This window comes from Lissotriton vulgaris, chromosome 5, assembly GCF_964263255.1.
Source record: "Lissotriton vulgaris chromosome 5, aLisVul1.2, whole genome shotgun sequence".
Taxonomy (NCBI): Eukaryota; Metazoa; Chordata; class Amphibia; order Caudata; family Salamandridae; genus Lissotriton; species Lissotriton vulgaris.
Window position 1 is genome coordinate 1,276,999,526 of NC_141693.1, and position 25,686 is coordinate 1,277,025,211.

General features: G+C 44.0%; 1 protein-coding gene across 1 annotated transcript in view; it reads left to right on the plus strand.

The window, feature by feature from the left end:
• The window catches only part of LOC147712454 (receptor-type tyrosine-protein phosphatase V-like), a 558,680-nt gene that overhangs the window by 271,145 nt on the left and 261,849 nt on the right, over positions 1-25,686 (plus strand). Inside the window, exons 18-21 of the mRNA XM_086923127.1 lie at positions 61-333; positions 10,165-10,437; positions 12,102-12,374; positions 19,305-19,577. Coding sequence (XP_086779253.1) covers positions 61-333; positions 10,165-10,437; positions 12,102-12,374; positions 19,305-19,577 — 1,092 coding nt within the window. The remainder of the gene's footprint in view (positions 1-60; positions 334-10,164; positions 10,438-12,101; positions 12,375-19,304; positions 19,578-25,686) is intronic.

Consider the following 25,686-nt stretch of genomic DNA (forward strand, 5'->3'; position numbering starts at 1 on the left):
AACTGATTCTGCTGCCTTAGCTGGGACCTGTCCATTTTAGATTGTGTTTTTGTTTCTCAGAACCTCTAGCGCCTACTGATGTGAACCTCACGAACGGAGGCAGTTCTACGATGCTCCACGTCACATGGACTGCCCCCACTGGGGAGAGAGACTCCTATAGGCTCATATTACACAGTAACCCCAACCAGACGGTGCTGAGAGATGTCTCTGTAGGGAACAACCAGACCTTCTTCACCTTCAAAGGTCTGTCTGCAGGGAGCCAGTACATCATGAAGATCGCATCCATGTGTCAAGAGCACGAATCATTTTCCCCAAACTTCACGGAATGGACATGTGAGTATTCAATGCCGCAATATCATTTTTCTCAATATAAGCATGAACTGCAAAGGTATCTCACACGCTGTAAATGTTTTTAGTATGGATGTATTTATTGCTATTCTGAAAGAATTTGGCAATTTTAGGCTTTTTAGTCAATCCTTAGGTGAAATGAGTTTTCACTATCCATCAGCTTCCGACTTGTAGAGATAGCCTAAGAATCTATGGAGCAAGAATGAAAAAATGATATAAATGAGGGAGTGAAGAAAATACACAATTTCTCACTAAAAACGCTGTCATCTCTCAGCACAGCTCTTGAATTCTTACCAAGTCGATGGGCACCTTTATCATATTGTGTCCTCTGTCATCCGATGCCTCCACCATGTTAATAAATACGATTGTGGTTCTCCTATAATCCACAGGAGCGAAGATGGCCCTCCTGTCTCTCCAAAATGAATGTCTGTGTGGTGTTAAGAATACACCAGAACAAACGATTCGCCAAGGGGAGCCGGAAGAAAGCAGAGTTTGGGAAGACCACCAAAGTTTTGGGGGGGAAGTAAGGTCCTGAAGCATCCCCCACACGGAATGGCTCTAAATTCAGTGTTGGCCAAGCCTGAGGTCTTGTTGTGCATAAGGACCCTGAAATAATCTGCTTTTAACGCATGGAAGTAATCAAAGAATAATGTACATCCTTTTCAAGTGAACGAAATTGATTCAAACTATATCACAGTCCAGCCTGGACAATTATTCAGTGTCAACAAAAAGTCTTGCACCTGTTCGGCTCCTGAACAAAGAATAGCACTTACGTTTACTGGCACTTGAGTGACAAAGTCATCAATCAATCAATCAGCAAAATTTGTAAAGCGTGCTACTCACCCGCTAGGGTCTCAAGGTGCTGGGAGGAGGGGAAGACGCTATTGCTCAAACAGCCAGGTCTTGAGTTGCTTCCTGAAAGAGAGATGGTCCTGGGTCAGCCGAAGGTGGGCGGGGAGGGAGTTCCATGTCTTGGCCGCAAGGTAAGAGAAGGATCTTACTCCGGAAGTGGTTCTGCGGATTCGTGGGACGGAGGCGAGGGCGAGGCTGGCAGATCGAAGCTGGCGGGTGGGTGCGTAGAATGTGAGGCGGCTGTTGAGGTATTTGGGGCCCATATCGTGGAGAGCCTCGTGTGCATGGGTGAGGATCCTAAACGTGATCCTCTTGCTGACGGTGAGCCAGTGCAGGTCTCTGAGATGGGCAGAGATGTGGTCGTGGCGGGGGATATCCAGGATGAGTCGTGCAGAAGCGTTCTGTATGCGCTGGAGTCTTTTCTGGAGTTTGGCTGTGGTTCCCGCGTAGAGGGTGTTCCTGTAGTCCAGTCGGCTGGTAACGAGGGCCTGGGTGACCGCCTTCCTGGTTTCGGTGGGGATCCACCGGAAGATCTTACGGAGCATGCGCAGGGTGTTGAAACAGGATGATGAGACAGCGTTGACTTGTTTGGTCATTGTGAGCGAGGAGTCCAGGATGAAGCCAGGTTGCGTGCATGGTCTGTTGGCTTGGGGGCGGAGGCCAGGGCCGGGGGCCACCAGGAGTCGACCCAGGCAGAGGGGGAAGGTCCCAGGATGAGGACTTCCGTCTGGTCTGAGTTCAGTTTCAGACGGCTGAGCTTCATCTATTCTGCCACGTCTTTCAATCTTTCCTGGAGGGTGGTCTGGGAGGGGTTGGGTCATTGGTGAGGGAGAGTATCAGCTGGGTGTTGTCAACGTAGGAGATGATGTTGAGGTTGTGTTGGCGTGCGATGGCTGCAAGGGGGCTCATGTAGATGTTGAAGAGGGTGGGGCTGAGCGAGGATCCTTGCGGGACGCCGTAGATGACTTCGGTGGCCGCGGAACGGGGGAGGCGGGACTCTCTGGGTTCTTCTGGCGAGGAACGAGATGATCCACTCCAAGGCCGTTCCTTGGATTCCGGTGTTGCTGAGGCGCTGTACTAGGGTGCATTGGCATACGCTGTTGAAGGCTGCAGAGAGGTCTATGAGGATGAGGGCGGCTGTTTCCCCTTTTTCAAGCAGGGCCCTGATGTCGTCGGTAGCTGCGATGAGGGCGGTCTCGGTGCTGTGGTTTGCTCGGAAGCCGGACTGCGAGGGGTCGAGGGATCCGCTTGACTCTAGGAAAGCGGAGAGTTGTTTGTTGACTGTCTTCTCGATGACTTTGGCAGGAAAAGGAAGGAGCGAGATGGAGCCTGCAAGTCATGGTAAACAACATGTTCGAGAAATAATAACTAGCCGGTTTAAGGCAATTTGGCTTTGTCTCACTGTTCAAATTTGAAGTCCTGTTTACCGGTGTGTTAAATATCAACTGCGGTGTGCACGCAGGATATATTAGAGAAAACCAGGACGAGCGTTCGCGCTCATAATGCCGCAGGGCATGAACAGCACAGAGGCAACAGCCTCTCTCCGGTGAAGATACTAAAAGGGCTAAGAAAGGATACGAGTCACAAGAAGGATGCTGTGGGAAAAGGCTCATCTGCCTCCCAATCAGGAAACGGGAGCAGAGCCTGGGGGTTAGAAGTCTTTACGAAGAAGCGGTGGGTGTGTGGTCCTCCAAGCCTGCAAGGAATTCAAAACAAATCAGCGAGTCAATGCACACGGCTGCTTATATACTGGAGACAGGGATCCTCCTCTGCAACACCTGCCGCCCATTCACTCTGATTGCTGGCGAGTTAATTAGGTGGCAGAAACGAAATATTTGAGGAGAAGAATAGCAAGTTCTATTCACATGTGAAAGTAAAATACATATACCTAAACCTTCCTCTGTTCATTGGTGTTGGTTAGTGAGGGGACAGTGATGGTACATGATGCCTGGGGTGTGACATCCTCATCCTTCAGAAAATCCTCCAGCATGGAGAGTTCACCTCTGCCTCTCCACCTGGTTGGCTGGCCATTAGGTCACATAATGATGTGGATAAACTGAATATGGTATGTAGCGAAATAATTGTTCATTAAGTGTACATGAGCACTGCTGTTTAAACATTGAAAGACATGAATTCCCAGTCTAAAAATGGGAAACAGTTCCTGCATGTGAAATTATGAAAGATACAAATGCCACAGAATTGTACCTACAGGGTAATGAGCTTTTTATGTCTCACCTGACTATAGTAGCGCATGCGCTGCCCTCGCCATGTGAGTGCCTTTTGCAATCGATTCTGTGAAAGCCTTACATGCACGCGTCGGGATGGACAAAGATGGCTGCTCTCGCCATTTGTCCAAACCTAACAGCATGTGTGTGATTGTACAGACAGTGGACAGTCCGACGCCATCTTGTTGCAATATCTTTCTATCGTCATGGCAACCAAGCTTTTTATCAGAAGCTTCATCATGCTGCCTTGTTTCTATAGCGAGAACTTCACCCGAAGGTATCGGGTATCAGAGCGCTTCTATTTCTCCTTCTTTCCTTTGAAGTCCCTGGGACACCGTGCTGGCAGCTGAGAGAAATGTGTTACATGTTTTTCAGACAAAAGTGTTCTTTCTTACAGAATGACCTTGTACTGTGATTGTTTAGTGGATGTTTTAAAAAGAAGTGATGTGCGCCACATACGTCTCCATCTGCTGACATGAGCATTTACAATGTACTGAAATCCCAAAAGTCGCATGGAGACTCTTAGACAGCTTCGCTTTTTAAAGAAACAATAGTGCCTGAAATAGCCACAGTTTGAGACAATCCCGCTGTGTCTTAGGTTACTTTCCCAGCGCCCAGCTCAGCGTGAGCAAGCCCCCAACACAACTGTGAATAAATTATCAATGTGTGGATAGGGAGTTCTCGAGAAGTTACCACACGCCGCTTGCTTAAAAAAAAAACACGAGCAGAAGCACACATAACAACAACTTGTAAAGCAGCGTTCATCACTGGTACGTTGGCGCCGGGTGTCTTCTTTAGTGTTACCCAACTCAATGGTACTCAGTTTATTGACTTATGAAGGATAACATACTGAGTTGAACCGCCAAGATGTCTGTCTGTACGGTCTAATGCAGACAAATAAAAAGGTTGCATTAATCCACTGACCAACAAGGCCGATCCTTACCTACTCCTCTAACAGTTTGCGCCCAGAAGCTGCCTACAGCACAGCAAAGGCACTCATGTGCCAACCGGTACATGTAAATTTATTGTGTGTGCGTGTTTATTCTGTATATGTAGCCATTTCTCCATAGTTTTAACTACTCGTGATGTGCTGGTATTTCGGTGGGGCATTTACTAATAAACAGTGAAGGCACCAGTAAACTTTGGGGTGCCTTAATACCTGCTCCAGGGCATACTTTGAGCTTCAAGATCCTATCAGAAAGTGACCTCACTCTACGAATCAACTTATGTAAACTTTGCAGCGGGTCTCGGAAGTTGTGCTTTTCACCACACCACTCAAACAGCTCGGTACCGCCTCCACCCCATAAGATAACGTTTCAACATTTTATGTTTTGACTTCGTAAAGTGACATCTCCCCCTCCTTCGGCAATGCCAGTATTTGTTTGCACATTGTTGCACCTTCTTACTGGTTTCTTCAGCACCCCTCTCTTGTTCCTTTTCAACCCCTTTGTCCCCTGTTAACTGCTTCTCCTGTGGCTGTGGGCCCTGTCACGGCCCCTACTTACTCCATATCCTAGATACATTGCATCCAAACAATTGTCAGCCTCTTTCTTTTTCATCTTGACCTCTTCTGTTGTCCCTAGATCCCTTTTTCCCCTTTGGAGAAACTTGTCCCACAAATTCTAGCATGCTCTCTTGAACCTCTCAAATTCCAGACTCTCTCCTTATCTTCTACCCCTGCCCAAACCTTCCATTGTACTCTCACTTGTTCGCACACTCTGTCACACTTCTGTGTCCCAAGCATTTCAACAATCTCCTCTCCACTCAGTCATCCTCCGCACTTCTCCTCTTGTTCTCCGATCTCCGATACCTTTTGTTCCTGGCCTCTCTGCTCTTCTCACTCTCTTGTTGTGACATGACTCTGCTTACCTTTAACACTCGCAGCTCTCCTTGGCCTTTCTGTATCCTTCTCGAAATCAGCCTGACCATGAAAATAACCTCAGTTGCTCCTTCCTTGCTTTTTTCCAACTGCTTGTGCCCTGCCTTGGGCTCTTCTAAGGCTCCATCACGTCTTCGCTCCTCCTCTCTCCAACCACGTCCGTCCAACCCATCTTCTTCTCTCCCTCCAGCTTTGGTCTCCTCCCTTGCTTGCCACGCATCCTCACCTTACCCCCTTCAATATCTTTTTACTGCTGGAACCCCAGTCCCATTTGGGCACCACTGTTGATCTGAGAGCAGCTCTGTGCTCCACCACCACCACGTTAGTTCCCTCACTGCCTGACTGCGATTCCACTGCGTCCACCATGTCTCATTCATTAGGTATGCTAATACTGTGTTTTGTAGGTAGGGCCACACAGACCCAAATTCAAGGAATTAGGAAATGTATTACTACTCAAAAACTGTATAACATAGCCTATATAATTATATATAGGTATTTCTCAATTACAGAGTTGTTTTCCAGGATAGGGGCCCACGCTTTAGGCAATTACAATAGGAACAAAAGTTGAAATGTAATTGATGGCACGTTTTCCCCCACAAATCCCCTTTACCTTCCCCAACTCAAGTAATCTCATGGATTAGCTGAGCAGGGGTACAGAAGTCCTGTGGAAGCAATGAGCAAGAATACATCAGCTCCCTGAACTGACATCTCAGTTGGACCTAAAACATCAATATATACCTGGTATCCTGCCACCTGCCTCGCAATCCTTGGCAGTATTTCACTTTTAACAGATCCACCTTTGACATCAGGGCACAAATGTGGTCTGCAGGTAAAAACAAAAATACTTCTGAAAATGCAATAAGTCTCGCCTTTGATTAAGTTAAAGCCATTTGCTTTGCTAATGGTATTGTATAGCAAAGCAAGTGGCTTTAACATAATGAAAGGCAAGACAGATTGCATTTTTAATGCTTGTTCTGTTTGCTTTCGACAAATAAATGAAAGGACACAGCTCTTAGGACTCTAACATCTATCTTGGCCGGTCTGTGCTGGAGAAAAACATAAAACCAATTAAGTGCTTGGACACCTCATGCTTCAAGATCTAATTTTTTATTGTGTTCTTCACTTCATTTATACTCCTTCTCAGTTATACTTTTCCACACATCTCAATCTCCTTCCTTATCCACTAAATGTTTCCTGCTGTTGGAAATTGGGTTACTGGTTGAGGAGGGTGAAACTTTGCTTAAACAGCAATCACAATCTCTGTCTGTGTGAAACACAAGCAAACCACAAATTAACCTGTACCTAACTTCTGGTAGCTTGGCACAAAGACGATCAATTTTTGTTTAGAGGCAATGTGTGAAGTATTTATGCAGCACTTCAAATAGCAGTAAAGTTAATACACAGCACAAGAAAAATCCCACACCAGTTTAGAAACCTAGAGTTAAATTTTAGAAATTGTCTGACACCAAAACGACAAAACTCCAGTCAGTAAAACTAGAGATAGGTGATTTAAAATGTATAAGTAGAAATAGTTCAGACAAGAACAAAGTGGCAACAGTGGTTATCTCATCTCGCCGAACCGTTACAAAGTCAAATGCTCAGGCCAACCACGAAGGAGTGGGGGGCTGGATACAGGGCCCAAGTGAGGCCCGCTGAGCAAAGTATCTTAAATCCTGGTTGTGGAGCTGCGAAAATGCATTGTGCAGCGGCAGTTCTGAAGAGCTACAAGGCTGTCGTGCAAAGACCTGAGTTGCCGGTGAGGATGCCGACGACTGGGTGCTTGCAATGTGAATTCCTGTGTCAAAGATGCATCCCGCACCAGAAGTACCGAAGAAGCTGCAGGGATGCAATGCAGAGTCCTGCATCAACGTCAAGTTTAGCATTGATGAGGGGTTTTCGATGCGAAGACCTGCACCAAGGATGAGTCACACTGCAGCTGTTACAAAGTAAGGAGTTGCATCACACTGCGTTGGTTCTGCCCAAAGGCCTACAGCTGTGCTGGCAGAGCACCTCCAGTCCCACTTCAAAGGGTCTGGGACTGGGGTGGCATCGCTTGGGTTGGGCACTACTTTCAGCAGACATTGTCCAGGTGCTGGGTTCATGGTGATTGGAACATTTTCTATCCCTGAGACTTTGATCAGGAAGACAGCCATTTAGCCATTGATGTCACTCTATTGGTCCTGGAACCAAGCTGCCGGTCCAGTCATTTCACTAAGGCAGCAGCGCAACAGAGCAGCAGTCCTTGTTGCTGAGCAACACAGCAGTTCTTTCGAGTCTTCCACACATCCAGAGGTGTACTTAAGAGTGGGTATAAGGTCCTCTGTTAATATCTGACACCTTTGAAACAGGAGAATTTTCTAGAGTATTCCCTTTGAGGTTTTTGAAGTTTCTCTCCTCCCCTTCTCATGTTCCAAGCTGGCTGCTTTGAACAATGCAGTCATTACTAGTCCTTTGTGTGATGGCAGTGGTAAGCCTATTCTTTTGAAGTAGAGTTGTGCCCAGCTTTGCCCCCTATCCTGCCATTTGATGGCCCATCCGGGCACACCTAATCCCTCTATTGTGTTGCTCTCTGGGAGGAATTAACAAAGTCTAACTGCCAACTGCACCTAGTCATGTGACCCAGGAACAGGCTGTTAGCCCCAAATAGTTAGGGCAAGATAATGCCAACTTTCTTAAATTTTCAGCAGTATCTGATGCGTTGTCACACCCCATGATCAAGCTGCACAGCTATGCAAAAGATTGCAAGAATCACATCCTTTATCTTTATTTTAATCTGTGTTCTCCATGTTTTTCACATTCATAGTAGGAACAGCATATCTCTTATCTTTACATGTCAAGAAATGCCCATCCAGGCGTTTTTCATGGCATATTGGAATGTGCTGTACATCCTGGGTAACCAATGCATTTTGGGCTTATTTAGCCCTTCGTCAGGGGTAACTAAAATGTAAGGAGAGCCCATCAGAAATTGTGAGAAACTACATGCAACAAGAACATGACTCAAGTTTTTATATAGAATACAGTAGGACATACGAAAAAGTGATTACTAGGCTCAGTGTACGCATTGCTGTGAGTTTTTCAAATTATAAATGCATGCTCCATTCATTTTATATGCGCTCCGTGAATATTCAAGAAACCAAGAAAAAGAAACAGATAAAAGAATAAAAAGTAAAAGTTAAAATAATGGAAGTGAATAAAATCTAACTCACAAGTGATTTATGCGTATGTGTCTAAAATAATGAAAAACATGGAGAAAAAGGATTATCATAAAGATTATGGATGAAATATTGGATTCTTGTTTGTTGATTTTTGCAATCTTTTGCATAGCTGTGCAGCTTGATCATGGGGCGTGACGACACACCAGATACTTCTGAAATCATACATTTGTGCTACCGGGGCAGAGCACACTTCAAGCTAGCACGCAAACATTTGCCATTGATCGTCCTTAAACAAGTTGTTTACATTGAAAAAAAAGATTGCATGCTGTCACCTTTCTTGGCAACTTTAAGTGGCATTTTCATAATTGCAACTTAAAATCCGACTTTTTCTTTAGAGAGGATTTTTTATTACAATTTCTCAGACATCAAACATGAAATGTTCATCTGTTTCCATTCAAAAGTTAGCACTTATTAAATGTAATAAGCAACCCAAGGTTATCCTATGAAGAGGTAAGCATTGTAGTAGTGAAATACGAATTAAAGTCATTCACTATCAAGGCATGTAAAATCTATAAGGACATGTCAAACTTTTTAAATACACTGAACCCTGCGCATTTAGGGCCTTCTGTAGCAGTGACTTACATGTATTAAACAGGAAGGCTAAGGCCTGGCAAAATGTTTATTTTACCAGGTCGAAATGGCAGATTCAAACTGCACACAGAGGCTTCAATGGCAGGTGTGGGACATGTTTAAAAGAGCCCCTAGGTGGGTGACACAATCAGTGCTGCAGGCCCACTAGTAGTAATTAATTTACAGGTCCTGGGTATGTGTAATTCCACTTTATTAGGGACTTGCAAGTAAATTAAGTGTGCCAATTTGGTGTGAGCCAGTTTCACCAGGTGTAAAGCAGAGAGCACAAGTACTTTAGTACTGGTTAGCATTGGTAAAGTGTGCAGAGTCCTAAAAGCCAAAAAAAAGAAGGTTCTGAAAACAGGAGGGTGAAGTGAAAACGTTTGGGGATGACCCTGCAGAAAGGGGAAAGTCCAACACCTGCCCACTCCTCTTCTTAAGTCTCCTCTTTAGTTCCTGTCTGAATATTGTCTTATACTCTCTGGCTATTTCCTTTAATTATTACTCTTCCACACTTTCTACCTTTTTTTTACCACAACCATCTTTTTTTTCTTCCTCCATAACTATTCTTTTATTTGCCCCTTCCCCATGATGCAACTCCTTTTGCCTTGCAATGACCCTCTAATCATCTCATGAATTCTATGCCTTTTCTAGAACACTGTTGTAAGGTATGTAAAATGCATTTACATAGACTACTGCCTCTGTAGTAGACCAAATGTACACTGCATTGATACCTATTTTTGGAAAATGTTAAATAAAATTATTAACATACACTCTTACCTGGCCTTCATGAAGCGGAATAGAATTTTACTCCTGCTTCATTCCTCTAACATGTGGACGTCACTCTAGCAGAGGCGAGCCCGTCCAGATTAGTGGTTTTGAAACAAGTCTTGTTTTAGGACACGGCAAGTCTAGACTGTATCACAGGGCACTAAGGGGGCTGCCAGTTTTTCCCTATGAACAGCACATGGTGCCAGCTTTGAACATTTCTGTGGCTGCAAAGTTCTTCATTTGAGTCCTGTATATACCCAGTGGGAGCACTAAACATCTTTTATTCTTTACTTTGCTTCTACAGATCCCATGGCACCATCAAACCTTAAGCTTATGAACCTAGGCAATCCTTCGTCCCTACGTGCATCTTGGGAAGAATCAAAGGGGTGGAGAGAGAAGTACATGGTTACCTTGTACGATGCTTCTTCTGGGAGTGTTGCTTGGAACTCATCACAGGTCAAAGCCACTAAGGAGTACACATTCCAGAACCTCCACCCAGGAAAACATTACTCTGCTGAAGTCAGCGCATTGGCTGGACCATACAGAGCCGCTACGCGGAAGGTCACCAATGCAACATGTAGGTACTTGATGAGTGGTATATGTGTAATTTAAAAGCTATCTTCTATACCCACACCAATTGGTTTGGCTTATATATTCTGTGTCTTGTGAGTTGTGTATGATGTCTTCACATTAAAGCACAATGTTGGTTGGCTGTGATGGGTTGCAGTTAGGCCCAGGCAAAATGTCTGTTATATGGGTGTAATTTTGAATAATTTTGTTAATTTTGCCTTGTATGAAATTCCTGATATTACGCTACTAAACCACGTTACATGATTACATGCCATTCCCAGAAAACAATTATGGCATGGGAACACCATGAACACCAGGACACAACGAGCTGCTGTTTGCAGGGCTTTCTGTGTTTGGATTCATTTCAATTGTGAAATGTATCCAAGCATCCAAAATGGACGCGCGGATGCATTTCTCACTAAAACGTAGCTCCAAATGCCTGTTTTGCTTTTTTGTGTAATTACGCGGCTCAATTTTTTAAAAATATTTCATACTTATGTAAAAGTAAATTTCTCACACCCCTAGTTGCAACTAAGATGTAGTCCTCCTTGCGGTCATTGTACAGTGGACCTCCTCTGCTCCACTTTTCCCTTCCTCCTTGCCCTACCACTTTCATGTTTGAGCAAAAATAATATTTCAGTGAGGGAAGCAGCTATGTGACTGTTCTGTTACACTGATCTGAGCCTGCTCCTCATAGTCCTTAGCCCCTTCTTTTCTTGGTGGTTTGAACCCTCTTGCTTTTTCCTTTGACAAGCTGCTGAGATCAGGATCATTACTATTCAGTGTAAATAGCACAGCCAATAATGGTTTGTGAATTTGGCTAATGTTTGTATTGCTCCTTGCAAACCATAACAGAAGGCAACTGTTTCCATATTCTTTCCATTTATTTAAATTTGTTTACTTATAAATGTATCTGTGCTGAAGTATTTATTTTTAAATGCTGTTCCTAAAAGTTTTTAATTTGTGTGAATTATTTCTAAAATATCTCCGAGATATACAGAGGAAAACGTCTCACTGGAATTGAGCATGTTCCGAGTTTATTTTTAAGAATTACTATTAAGTGCCTCACAGAAATCGGTGCATCTATTCCAATTTTTGAGATGGGGCTCTTATTATTCCGGAGTGTACTTCCTTCTTTTTTTGTGCAGAGGCTGATGAGGAGATACAAACCTGGCTATTTAGTAATCTGTAAGGGCTTCTTTCGATCTCTCCAGCAGTGAGAAGCGCCAATTCACGCACTTTAAAAGTATATATAACATAGCATTCTGGGTCTCATGTTTGTGGAATCTTGTGAAAGCACAGTACTATATTGCACACCTCAGATCTTGGCAAAAGTGCTCAGCCAAATAGATTTTTACAAGGCAGAATAATGAAAGTCTTATTACTGAAGGCTATGACAGCTACTGTACACTGCATAAACAAAATAAATGTGCATGATATCATTTCACAGAATATGTATGTACATCTCGTCCGCCTTCCAGTAGAGAGGCATTTGCCCCATTAGGTTATAGGTGTGCATGCAATTTACCCCTTGGAGGTGTTTGAATGAACACAATGTGAGTTGAACCTTTAGGATAGATGAATGGCACTATATTAAACCACACAGTGGTTTGTTAGTAAACCTTAATTGGGTTATCACTCGTCTCAGAACTTTTCTCCTCTTGCTTACAGGTCCCTTTGCCCCACTGCGTGTGAATTTGAGAAACGCGGGCCACTCGAACAGGCTTCAAGCCTCCTGGGATGCTGCAGAAGGCGAGAGGGATGGGTACGAGGCCATCCTGTACAATGTGAAGTTAAACACCATAGCTGGAATGGCATCTGTCGATGGGAGCACCAGAAGTTATGCCTTTACTGGCCTCACTGGAGGGAGCGAATACATGGTCCGGATTGCTGCTTTCACTGGCACTTGCCGGAACTTCACTAGAAACGTCACAGAATGGACGCGTAAGTGTGGCATAGTTATATCCACTGAGCTCTGTACAGCTCTTGAGAATTAGGCTTTAACCACAATGTGATTTAAGCCATTTCCTTGTAACAGTTTTGGCATGGACCATGATTTTCCTCTGTGTGGGTTGAATTAAAATCATCTGTGCTGGGAGCTTTGATTTTTGCTTTGGAGCGTTTTGCTGAGTGGAAAAGTTGACAGACTCTGGTGCATCTCTGACATATAGCGACCATTCAGGGTACAACATCAGCAAGGGTTTTGCGAGGGTCCGTAGGAACAGACACCAGGGTACTTGATTTGGCTCCTCCGCATGATGTGATACCATGGAAGGGGCTTAATAACCAGAACAAGTTGAAACACTTTCTAGACATAAGGGCCACTCTTTCAACATTGAGGATGCTCTCTCAAAGTCAAGGTAAATCGCTCAGTAATGAGGACTTCTAGTTCAATGTGGAGGAATATCTCTTTAAATCGAGGATAGTCTCATCTCATTTTTGAGAATGCTCTGTTTTCAGAAAAAAAAACCCTCTTTTGACCTCAAGATGCCCTTTGATCTTGAGAATGCTCTTTTAACATTGTGGATCACAGAAGTTCAGAACTCTTCTCCAGACAAAACAAGCATTGGCAATGCCAAGCGGTCTGGCTTCGAAGGAATGTTGCAAAATAATGTGACGTAATACAAGTAAATAGAATGGGAATAGTTATATATTTGTGTGGAAGCAAAGATCTGTAGACTAATATTGGTGTAGGTTAACAGGCCAGGTGACAGTTGCACTGTTAAGACAGACAAGACATAACACTGCATGTGGGAGTGGGGGAAACGCAGCTTCGAGTCAGCCGAACAGCCAGGTCTTGAGGCTCTTCCTGATGGTGTCCAGTCTGCTTGTTATGAGTTAATGGGTGGCTGACTTTCTGTCTTCGGGGGGGGGGGGGATCCACCTGAAGGTATTGCAGAGGATGCGGAGGCTGTTGAAGCAGGTGGAGGAGAGGGCGTCTATCTGGCGGGTCATGGTTAGGGAGGAGTCGAGTATGATGCTGAGGTTCTGGGCGTGGTCTGTGCGGGTGGGGCGTTTGCTGAGGGCGGTGGACCACCAGGTGTTGTCCCAAGCTGAGGGGGTGGGTCCAATGACGAGGACTTCTTTCTTCTCTGAGTTGAATTTCAGACAGCTGCTGCTCATCCAAGCTGCAACGTCTTTCATTCCTTCCTGGAAGCTGAGTCTGGTGGATGGGACAAAAGTTATCTAGTTATATAAGACACTTTAGTAACATTCAATGTCAATGGTGTGCCCCTGCAAGTTCAAGCTTAGGCAGCTGGTTAGATAAACAAAAGAATCCCAGGTGGAGGGCAAGCAATGCTTTTGTGGAATTACACAACTTCTGCCCAATCAAAACATGGACTCTTTGCTCCTATTATGTGGGCAGAGCCCAGGACCCTCTCTAGTTATGCTCACATATTTATGTAATAACCGCTGCACTGTCAAGTTAGACCATAACTAGCCATGTAGTCCATACCCAGCAGTTGTTCTGCTGTGCAGAGCTGGATCTTGAACTAAAGCCATTGAACATAAACCCAAGATGGTTCTTTAAATTTTTTTCCAAGAGCTAATGCATAACTGTAACATCTCCTTCAACACATTTAAAATCACTGTTTGTAGCTCTCATCCTCAATATGGAGGCAATTTGAACAGAAACATTCACCCTCTGAGCTCGTGCACATAACCTCTTTGCTCCTCTGGCTCTGACCCATGTCGGCCTGTGGCTCTGGATAAACATAGGGTCTGCCATAAGTACTGACCTGGCAGCAATTTCCTCTGACATTTTATTTCCATTTTTTACTTACTGGAATGTCCTTAACCTGGCAGTATACCCATCACCTTGTATTGAGGGCAGCCATAACACTGTGATAGCCCCTAGTTCAGTGTGCCACAGGACTCCGTAGAAGCATGAACGCAGCCACATGCTACCCAGGCCACAGCTATTTAGAGGAAATACATTCACAGGCTTCTTTTTGTAGGTGTCTAAATACTAGTTTGACAACTTTAAGATACTCATGATTATCAACTTCATGCCCCTTTAGCAGTCTCATTTAGAGGTAGTCTCAATAGCCCATCCTTAACCTCTGCTAATCTGTTCATGGCTCTTGCATGTGGATTTGTCAAATACAAAAGTGACAGCCATCTCAAAAGAATATTTTGCATGTGCTTCACAAATCATGAGCCCCAATTTGAACACATACAAAAATGCTCCCAAGAGGCTCTCCGTGCATAAGGAAAGATTCTGTATTATTTTATCCCTGTTTACGCAGAGAGATTTTTGGGAGCATTTTAGGTATGCGTTCAGATTGAATGATTTATTCCCTCAGGCTGGATATGCATTATACACACGAAATGATATCTCACAGAGCCATTGTCCATTGTTCTTATCATTGATCCTCGCTCCGGTTGTTGGGCATAAGGGTTAGTCCTGTGGTTTATACTCCTCGTGTGAGAAAGTGAGTTCCTCTTGCAGTACCCCCCCACTTTTTGCCTGATACCTGATGCACTTTGCGTAGGTGTGCCCTGGGTCCCTGCCAATCAGGTACCCAGGGCCTGTGTACCTTCCCTGAAAACTATACTAAAGCCTAAACCCAATTGGCATCTCTGGCCAAATATCAGCCCCTAGTAAATGGTACCCTAGGTACCTAGGGCATTGTGACCAGAGAAGGCCCCCTAAGGGCTGCAGCACGTATTGTGCCACCCTTAGGGGCCCTGTAACTTGACACCCAAACACTGTCTTTGCAGGCTGAGTGTCTAGGTGCAGAACTAAACAAAGAGTCGACATGGCACACATCCCTGTGTGCCATGCCCACAACCCCACTGCCCTGGCATACATCAGCCACCCCTCTAGCTGGGTGCCCTATGCGTGGCGTGGCAGTGGCGTGGGCACAGGTGTATGAGCCTTGTACCCCTACAGTACCCAGGGCCATTCCTGGGCACTATAAGTACAGTGATGCCATTAAGAGTATATGGTGCTGGGAGGTTGCCATTACGAACTCCACAGCACCATAATGGCTACACTGAACACTGACAAGTTTGATATCAAACTTCTCAGCACATTAAACGCACAATTTAATGTAAAATGCACTACAGAGGGCATCTTAGAGATGCCCCCTGAAACCTAACCTACAATCCACGTCTGGGCTGAGTGGCTGCAGAGGCTGCCACACAGCAGACATGTTGCTGGACCCCTGGGTGGAGAGCCCCGCTCTCCTGGGTCTGCAACAATGCACATCCTGAGCGAGGTGCTAGGTCTCTTCTCCCAGGATGGGCAGGGGGAAGCTTCAAAGGCATACCGCCTCTGTGAGCTTCTCCAGACCATTTCCTGTACCCGGCAACTGCCCCCCACCAGTCCTGACCCTCACTCTGGCGGGAAAAACTACGTCAACCCCACCTCTCAGGTGGGGGAGACGGGGTGAAGCATGACCCAGGGCTCTGGCCATCTTGAAGATGAGTGGCCCTGCCCAATCACAGCTAGGCTCCTGGCCCCCTCCCATAGGAGAGAAGCAGGCTAGGGGGTGTACCCACCCCAGGACAGGGACCTATTTGTCCCTGTCCTTGCCCTACCTGTAACACCCCTAAATTCAGTATTTAGGGGCTCTCTGAACCTTCCTCTCTTAGATCCAGATACCGAAACAAGAAAGAAGAACAGAAACAAGAAGACCTGCTGTGCAGCTGCTAAGAAGAGGAATACACCAACTGATTTGGCCCCAGCCCTACTGGCCTGTCGACCCTCGAACTCGCTCCTGCTAAACCCCGGCATCTCCAGTGGTCAGCAACCTCAAAAACCCCGGAGGACCTGACTGCCTTGTGACTTTGACTACCTGGGTCTCCCACGAGCAGTGGTACTGCTCAAAGCAAGACACAAGCCCTGGCATCAGATCAGAACAGCGAACCCTGCACACTCTGCACCCGCCAAGCCTGGCCTGTGCTGGAGTGAACCAAGACCCTGAGGACGTCCCCCCGGCAATTCTGACCCAGAATCCAGTGCCCAAGGACCCTCCTTGACGACCCAGATGAAGCCTGCAGCCTCAGGACAGAGGACCCCTCGACTGCGATCAGCAGGGGGTAAGATTTCCCGACCTCAAAAGGCACGCCTGCACCCTGCGCCCCACGGCCCCCTGTGCCCAACTCCTGGGTGCCTACCTATCCTCCAAGATCCCAACTTACCCCTCGAAGTGTTGGTCGCTCCTGAAGATCCACTGTCCCCGAGCCTGCAGCCTTTGTTCCCTTTTCAAGATCTTCATTGGATAACATTGAGCGCCCGACGGCTCAAAAGCACCCTGGCAGTGCAACCTGTATCCTATTCTACTGCCCCATTTGTCCTGAGCAAGTGACCAGGAGCCCAGCTCCCTCAGCAGCGTGGCATGGTAGCCAGCAGCCACCAACCTGAGGGCCCCCTGTCTCTCATTGGATAACATTGGGCCTAACTACCTCTGTACCCGGCCGCCTCTGTGCCGCTGAGGGTGTACTAACTGTACCTACATGACCCTGGGGGACCCCTGAGTCTATGCCGAGAACCTTAACTTCACCAGTCGAGTACTTACCTGAAAACCAATGACTCACTTTCCTGCCATAGGATAACATTGGCTGGTTTGACTCGAAAAATCTTCTGTGTGAAGTTTTGAAACTTTAAAATATTCATCTAAAATCAGCCGAATAATGAATTTCGAATTACTCACCTGTAATCAGGAGAGAAGCCAGTACTGTACCTTGTAGCCCAGTACTGAACCGCAAAAGTTATCACAACGGTGTTTGCTAGTAATCTAAATTTCTGCCATAGGAAACCATTGACTGCTTTTCTATGAAATTTCTTCTAAGTGTGAAGTTTTGAAATGGTAAAATATTCACCTAAAATCAGCGGAATATCGAAATCCGAAGTACTCACCTGTAATCAAGAGAGAAGCCAGTACTGTACCTTGTAGCCAAGTGCTGTATCACAAAAGTAATCACAACCGTGTTTGCTAGTAATCTAAATTTCTGCCGTAGGAAACCATTGACTGTTTTTTCTGTGAAATTTCTTCTAAGTGTCTACTTTTGAAAATTACAAATATTCCTTAAAAATCGTACCTACTACTGAAACGTAATTACTTACCTGTTTTAAGTAGAGGCCCCAGTGCTGGACTTAGGAGCCCAGTCCTGGATTACCAAAGTAACAAGAACGTACTTTAACTGCAACTTGATTTTCCTCCCGTTGGATAACATTGCCAGATTTTCATTGAAAAGTTTCTACGTGTGAACTTTTGAAATAGCTTTATATTTCTTAAAAATCATAGCAATAGCCAACTCGTTTTTGCTAAACTGTTTCCAGCTTAGACCCCAAGACTGACTCTGTGACCAAGTCCGAGGACTACAAAAGTAATCGATAAAGTAACTAGCTGCATTTATGTAGAAAACCCGTTGAGCTCAGTGTTAAATTGTGTTTAGAATTGTGTTGCCTACTGCAACCATTGTACCTATTGTGTTTACAAAGCTTATTGCTTCTTTCCAAAGTAATTATATGAGAGTACTCATATCGAGAAAAGTACATTTTTATACCTGTTGGTTCTAAAAATAAAACAACTATATCTTTTGATATAAAAACAATTGGCCTAGAGTTCAGTCCTTGAGTGTGTGAAACCTTTTGCTGACTGAGTGTGTACAAAAAATGCTTTACACTGTCCTCTGGTACTGCCTTACTGCTCGACCACGCTACCCCTTTAGAGAGTAAGGTCACACCTGGCTTTAACCTCTGTTATACCTCTGGGGTTTGTGGACAGTATACACACTGTACCTTATTCTGGTCCAGTATATATAGAGCCACTTTCTCACACCTCGTCATTAATTGTTATTCCTGCTGCTGATTTATCTAAAATTGAGTCGAACAGAATCAATATCTGGACCACTGGCTAAGCATCCTCTGGGATAATTAGCAACCTCTCAGGGTTTTGGGAGCAGGTCTCAGATGGGATAATTTGGAACAAAGTGGAGCCCATGTTTCAGCGTTAAAGTAACTTTAAAAAAGAAAGACCACATTTGCAGTTTGTTAGGCAGATTCCCATGTAAAAGTCATTATTATGGAGTTGTGATCTTTAAATGAGTCAGATGACTAATTTGCAGGCTTAGAAATATGAACATGGCAGCAAACTGCACCGGAAGAAGGACCTGTGCTAAATCTTGTTTCTCTTGTTAAGCAGCCTTTCTTCTAACTAGTTTATAATCTGCCACCGAATGTCAGTTGTTTTCTAGAATAATTCCTTCAGTGTGTTTTAATATTAACCGTGATACATGGTCATATGTACACTAACAGAATGCTAGCAGGAGTAAAGACAAAATGCTTTGCATTTACTTCTAATTGATTCCATTGGATATTTGAACTTGAGCACGCAAATCACCTTGGTAATGGGATGCATTAAGCTCTGCTCTGGATAAAACAAACCTTTTGGTGGAAAAATGATGAATAGTGTTGAGCATCATTGTAAAGCACTGATATCCGCAATGGTCATGTATGCGCTATATAAAACTTTATAAATACATAAATGCGGGGTAATGTTAAGGACAATATGCTGCAGCCATTGATATGCATTGAAATGTGTGCAGAGTTGGTGAAGTCAGCATTGGGTGCACTAAGCTGTATCTCATTTCAGAAATTGATGGTCTCTAGAAAGCCACATATCGGAATTTATAGTAAAGTAGGGCAACCTACAATGCCTCTGAACATGTACTAATCCAAAAGATGAAGTTGTATATTTCTCTTTTTTCGGTCTGTGACCGTTTTAGGCAAGCTCTGGATGTGCAACAATATCAAATAGATCCCAGGATATACTCCGAAATTGTGAAATATAACATCAAACTAGTCTTTTTTGGAATATGTTCTATGTTTGCACATGAGGTTTTCTCCTCTTTTTTTTCCAGATCCCTTAGCTTCGCCTCAAGTGTTTATGGAGAACGACGGCAGCCATGACATGCTGCGAGTGATCTGGGAAGAACCCACGGGCGTGAGAGATCGATATACATTGGCACTGTATGATGAAAGAGGGCATGTCGTCACTGAAGAAGCTTCAATAGAAGATGATGTCAGAAACTATACATTCTATGGCTTGAGCCCAGGAAGCAAGTACAGAGTGGAACTGGTGTCAGTGGCTGGACCGTACAGGATGTTTGCAGCAAACATAACCGACTGGACATGTGAGTGCTCAGGTTTTAGCTGGTGTAGGAGAATGACAAAGCCACTTTGTGCCATATTATAATGCGAGTGGCTTAGAAAACTTTGTTAACTCCACAGTATATTCTGTTCTTTAATGAGTTTTATTAAAAAAGAAAACTGAGATTGACGGGATGTAGCATATCAAATAGTCAATGCTGTTTACAGTTTTCACTGAGATGGTACTCTACCACTATACAGTTTCGCTATACAGTGCCCCAATCAAGAGCATCTCTGTATGCCTTCTTTACTGCAGAATGCCAAAAGTTGAGATTGTGTGGCCTTTTACCACAGAATGATTATAGTTGAGATGTTGTGGCCTCCCTCTCCATTTTAATGCAAATTCAAGAAGAGAACATAACCTGTCTACTCCATTACTCTCTGGTCTCGCCCTAAAGCCAAACTGCAGCCATTGTCCTCCTTATGTGCAATAAAGAGAAAAAATCATCCAAACATTTGAGGCCCGATTTAGAGTTTAGAGGATGGGTTACTCCATTACAAACTTGATCGATATCCTGTCCACCTTATTACAAGTGCATTAGGATATAATGGACTTGTAATTAGGCGATGGGCAGAGGCTTAGCATCAGGAGGGCGTTTGGGTTGTTACACCCCCCCTAATAAATGTATTTTCTAATAAATAGTTGGTTAGAAATTCTTTCAGTCTGGCATTGTGATGTGTCTGTCGGATTTCACCAAGAATTTTGACCTACACACAGACAAAAACTCACACACTCTCTCTCCCTTTCTGTTTTGAAGGTCTTATAAATGCTGATTAGTGTACAAAGTAGTGTTTTCCCACACTTCGTACTCCTACCAATCTGCATTCCTCTCCATTGCCACTGTCCCTTTAACCCCTTGGGCACGACCGCGATTCTGCGCCTGTGTGGCACATTCCGATTGCGGGTGCGGTCATGACGGCCGGGAACCGTCATCAGCACACGAGCACTGTGTGCCATGACGGCTCCCGGCCGTCATCTGCATGGAAGGAGTTAATTGCCTCTCATGTGCCCTGCTTGCTGTATAATGTATTTCAACAATATATGCCTGTCCGTATAAAGAGCCGGAGCAGGCAAAACATGGGTTGTATGGTTTGTGGGCACTGATCTAAGTTAACATCATCCAATTGAGCTACAAATCAATCCCTCCTTGCACCTCAATAGCTGCTGTCATTTGTGTCTGAAATTCCTCATTAGTCCTGAGCCATGTCATGTCCCTGAAGTTATCCCACACACTGGTGCTGGACAATGTTCCGGGCGGTGGTGCAGCCTGTTCAGCAAAAGAATAGTAACTGTGCAGTATGTAGCTGTTTTTGCATTTTGGGGCACACTGTCACAAGCATTACTAAAGCATGGTGTGGCAGTGCACTATCATTTATTGACAATACATTTTCCACAACCGATAATGTGTGGAAATTGGGGTTCAGCCAGTAAAGTGTCTTGATTTGTTTTGATTCTACTAACACATTTGTTTTGTCACACTTCAGAAGTAGGAAAAAAAGTACTTAACTTGTGCTGTCCTAACTGCTTATTTATCTTCAAATATTTGTACAGTTAATTTATAGGCATTTCATTTTGTTGTCTGTTTGAAAAAAAATGCATCCTACGGTCTTTCCTTTAACACCAGCAAGATTGTCACATAATTCACGTTACAAAATCTTCACACTCAGCAGTTGGAGAAAGAAAAGTAAACACCAGTCTCCATGTTAAAAGAATAAGCAGCAATTTGTCTGAAGACTAGCCTAGCAGTTGACCTCTGACTTTGGATGCACAACAATGTAACAAGATAAAAACTAAATTTTAAGTCACCTTTAATGCTTATTCACCTCTGGAATTCCTGCATGGTTATTTGAGGGTGCTTTGGCACCCCTGCCCCCTTACTCCCAGCACCTACGAGCGAACTATTTTTAAATGCATCAAAACTCCCACTCCAGTTGCATGTGAGTGAATTCCGCTCACCATTCCTTCTCACCATATGCTCCGTTTATTTATTTGTTTTTGAGTTTTATATAGTGCTAACTAGAGCCGAAGAAAGTCAAAAAGTGCAATGCACTATTACTGATCGTATTCACAATACATGCCAAAATAACATAGAAAAGTGGATGCTATATACCTGATACGCTAGCAGTTGCTTCTTTTCTTTTTATCCCTCTGTTAACCTCACCTCCCTGTGCAGCAATTTAAAATCATTAAAAAAGCCCACCTTCCCGCCCCTTTTTTTTCTATTGTAATCATTATTAAATGGATAATAGTTTGGTAATAAGCATGTACAGGACCTTTGCAGTCTTCATCAATTCACAAGCATTCCCTTCTTCCTCAGACTTATGCTCCTTTTGCCCCCTCTCCAAAACACCCAATTTTGTGATCAGCATCCCTGTTTTCTTGTCCCTTCTCCTGCATGCTACCCTTCTTATATAAATTTCCCCAGAAAAACTTTTTCCTTCTATCTGTTACTTTACCCAACCAAAACCTATGTATCATTTCCAAACCCAACAGTCCTCTTGGAATCAGTCCTTTTTAACCCCTGTCCCACTCGTCTCCTCCCAAGGGAAACCTGATCTGCCTGCCACCCTGGTAAAAAGGCAAAGAGAAACTCTTCTGTCTGGACCCTTTTCACAGGACCAGTGCACACAGGGGCTTCTGGGCCCAACTGTGGTGGTTGAGGCCATTTACTCCTCATGTCAGGGGACCTGACCTACTGTGGATTCAGCACAACTGGGCCAAGTACACCTTCTGCACTTGACTCTCAGTTGTGCCTGTGGTCGAGCAGTCAAGGCTCCCATGGGGGGATGTAGATACAGGTCATTAAACACAACCCATAACTCAAAGTACAAACAATTAATCAATGTCCAGCCAAATACATGCTTTAATAAGAAAACGTTGTATTTTATTTCTAACTCTACACAGGCAAAATAAATTGACATTCAAATGCAAACACACAATCCCCTTGAGATTATTCCCCTTTCAATGGTGGCCATACAAAGGAACGCAAAACTATTAGGCGACTGTATTCAAGAGTTCTTGCTTTTAACCCTTTAGAAGCTTAGCCAAAAGTGTCTATGGTGCCAAAGCATCATTAGTAGCGAGTTCCCCTGGGGCCCAACTAGCCCATTCCTCGTCTTACCCGCTCTCGCAGCACAGAAGAATTGAATGATGCAGCAGGCTCCTTCAAATGTACACTTGTGAGTCCTGCTCAGTTCTGCTTGCAGCCCTGATGCAGCACTTGGAAATGCTGGATCTTTCTCCAGAGAGGCTCTGCCAGAGGTCTCTCAGATGTCGGAGCAGCTCCCTGCTCCGATAGAAGTGGTAAGATGACTTTGTCCAAAACGGGTGGGGAATTCTTCCAGCTCCTGACTAGAGCAAGCGAGGATGAGATGTCGTCCACGGTGTGTTACTCTTACAACGCAACTATTACAACGTAATGCTGTTACAACGCAGCTATTACAACGGAAATACCATTACAATGCATGCCATTACAACGCATGGCATTACATAGCAGATGCTATTACAACGCATACCATTACATCGTAAGTATTGGTAAGTATTTAATTTTTTTTTATTTTATTTAATATTTTATAATTGATTTAATTATTATTAATTATAAATAAAAATATTTATTTCGTTTTTAAATATTATAAATTAAATATATTAATTTAAGTAATTTTTTTAATAAGTATGAGTATAGGAGTATATGTTTTGGGGTACTGATGTATATTTTTTGGGGTGTTGGGGTGTTTTTAGGTTTTAGGGCAGGGTTTGGGTTTTGGGGTACAGGGGTGTTTTTAGGTTTTAGGGCAGGGTTTGGGTTTTGGGGTACAGGGGTGTTTTTAGGTTTTAGGGCAGGGTTTGGGTTTTGGGGTACAGGGGTGTTTTTAGGTTTTAGGGCAGGGTTTGAGTTTTGGGGTACAGGGGTGTTTTTAGGTTTTAGGGCAAGGTTTGGGTTTTGGGGTACAGGGGTGTTTTTAGGTTTTAGGGCAAGGTTTGGGTTTTGGGGTACAGGGGTGTTTTTAGGTTTTAGGGCAAGGTTTGGGTTTTGGGGTACAGGGGTGTTTTTAGGTTTTAGGGCAGGGTTTGGGTTTTGGGGTACAGGGGTGTTTTTAGGTTTTAGGGCAGGGTTTGGATTTTGGGGTACAGGGGTTTGTGTTTTGGGTTACTTAAATTATATTTACCATTTTTAAATTAATTAAAATATGTTTATGAAATTAAATTAATTTTATTTCATTAATTACATTTTTAAATTAAATTAATTAAATTAAATAAATTATTTCAATTAATTAAATTTCATATCAATTTTAAAAATATGTACATTAAGTTAATTTTATTATTTAAATTAAATTAAATTATTCCCATTTTTTATTAAAATTACATTTATTAAATAGATATTATTTTATTTAATTAAATTAATGGCTATTTTAATATGTATTTTATTTAAATTAATTAAATTAAATTAATTAAATTAACTTATTAACATTTTTAAAACAAGCATTTACAATGCAATGGTTTCTCCTTTGGAAAAGTTAGAGCTATTGGCATTGTAAATGACAAAATTTGTATTTATGTGTTGGTTTTGAAAACAGATAAATAAATGCATAGTCATTTACATTGCCATTAGCTTAATCTCTCGAAAATGTGAGACCTATTGTACCCTATGGAAAAGCTCAGCAGACAGCAATTACTACCACACACCCACCCAGAGCCAGCCACACACCTCCCCATAGCCGCCACACACACCCCCCCAGAGCCACCACACACACCCCCCCAGAGCCGCCACACACACCCCCCCAGAGCCGCCACACACACCCCCCCAGACCCGCCACACACACCCCCCCCCAGAGCCGCCACACACACCCACCCAGAGCCGCCACACACACCCACCCAGAGCCGCCACACACACCCACCCAGAGCCACCACACACCCACCCAGAGCCGCCACACACACCCACCCAGAGCCGCCACACACACCCACCCAGAGCCGCCACACACACCCACCAGAGCCGCCACACACACCCACCCAGAGCCGCCACACACACCCACCCAGAGCCGCCACACACACCCACCCAGAGCCGCCACACACACCCACCCAGAGCCGCCACACACGGTGATTCAGTTAACAGATGGCACAGTGGCTAAACGTTGCACATGATTCCCCATAGTACCTCACAATGTTAGTGAAGATGGTTGCTTAAGCTCTTCTGTTTATGTGAATGTGTAGCCCTATTTATATACTTGCAGAATTTTCCGATATCGTTTTTAAAAGTCTGGTCACCGTACATATGAAGTAGTTTAAATAGCCAGAGAAACAAAGAGTGGAAAAGGGAGGGCATTGTAGTAAGGGTTGCTTTGACATTACAAATAATAATGTGGTCGTGGTATGCAGCAGTGACTACTGCATTAGGGTTCTTGTGTCCCCGTACTGTTTTCGAATCTTTGAGGGATTAATACACATTTTATAACTGTATAGGTTACACTAAACCAGAGCATGATAGTTTATTACAGTGTTGAAAATGATAGTATACATCTTAAAAATAAGTAAAAGAAACGGTTTAAAAATGAGGGCTAGTATGTTTGAACTTCAGAAAATGACAGATTTAATTCCAAGAGTTGAGACCATTTTATATAAATATTGCAACACACACGTACCAGCTGCGCCAATCAGATTGACGTTCGGTGAGAAACCCGATTAGCAGCGGAACGAGCAGCATCTGTTTTCGTGATACCACTGCCTGGCAGACTACGGTGAACTGCATGCCTAAACTACAATTCTTTCCAAAGTACACAATGTATCATATCGGTCCTGTGTGCTGCTGGCTGCTTGCTGCACACATCCTGCTGCAGGAACACGTCGCAGATGCTTAAAATGGCAAAGGAAGCCAATTCGGCGCTACAATGTTCTACACCGTAACACTTCGGTGAGCCTAGAACAGCCACTGCGTTATCTAGACTGGCTACCAAGCGGCAAATGCCTGAGATTTACAAAGTAAAAACGTAACACTTACTAAATCAAATGACGAACTCCGGCCACTCAGAAAGGTCAAGTATCAGATTAAACGCCCCGGTAGTCATGCAAACATTTTATCTATCCAGATTTGATTCTCA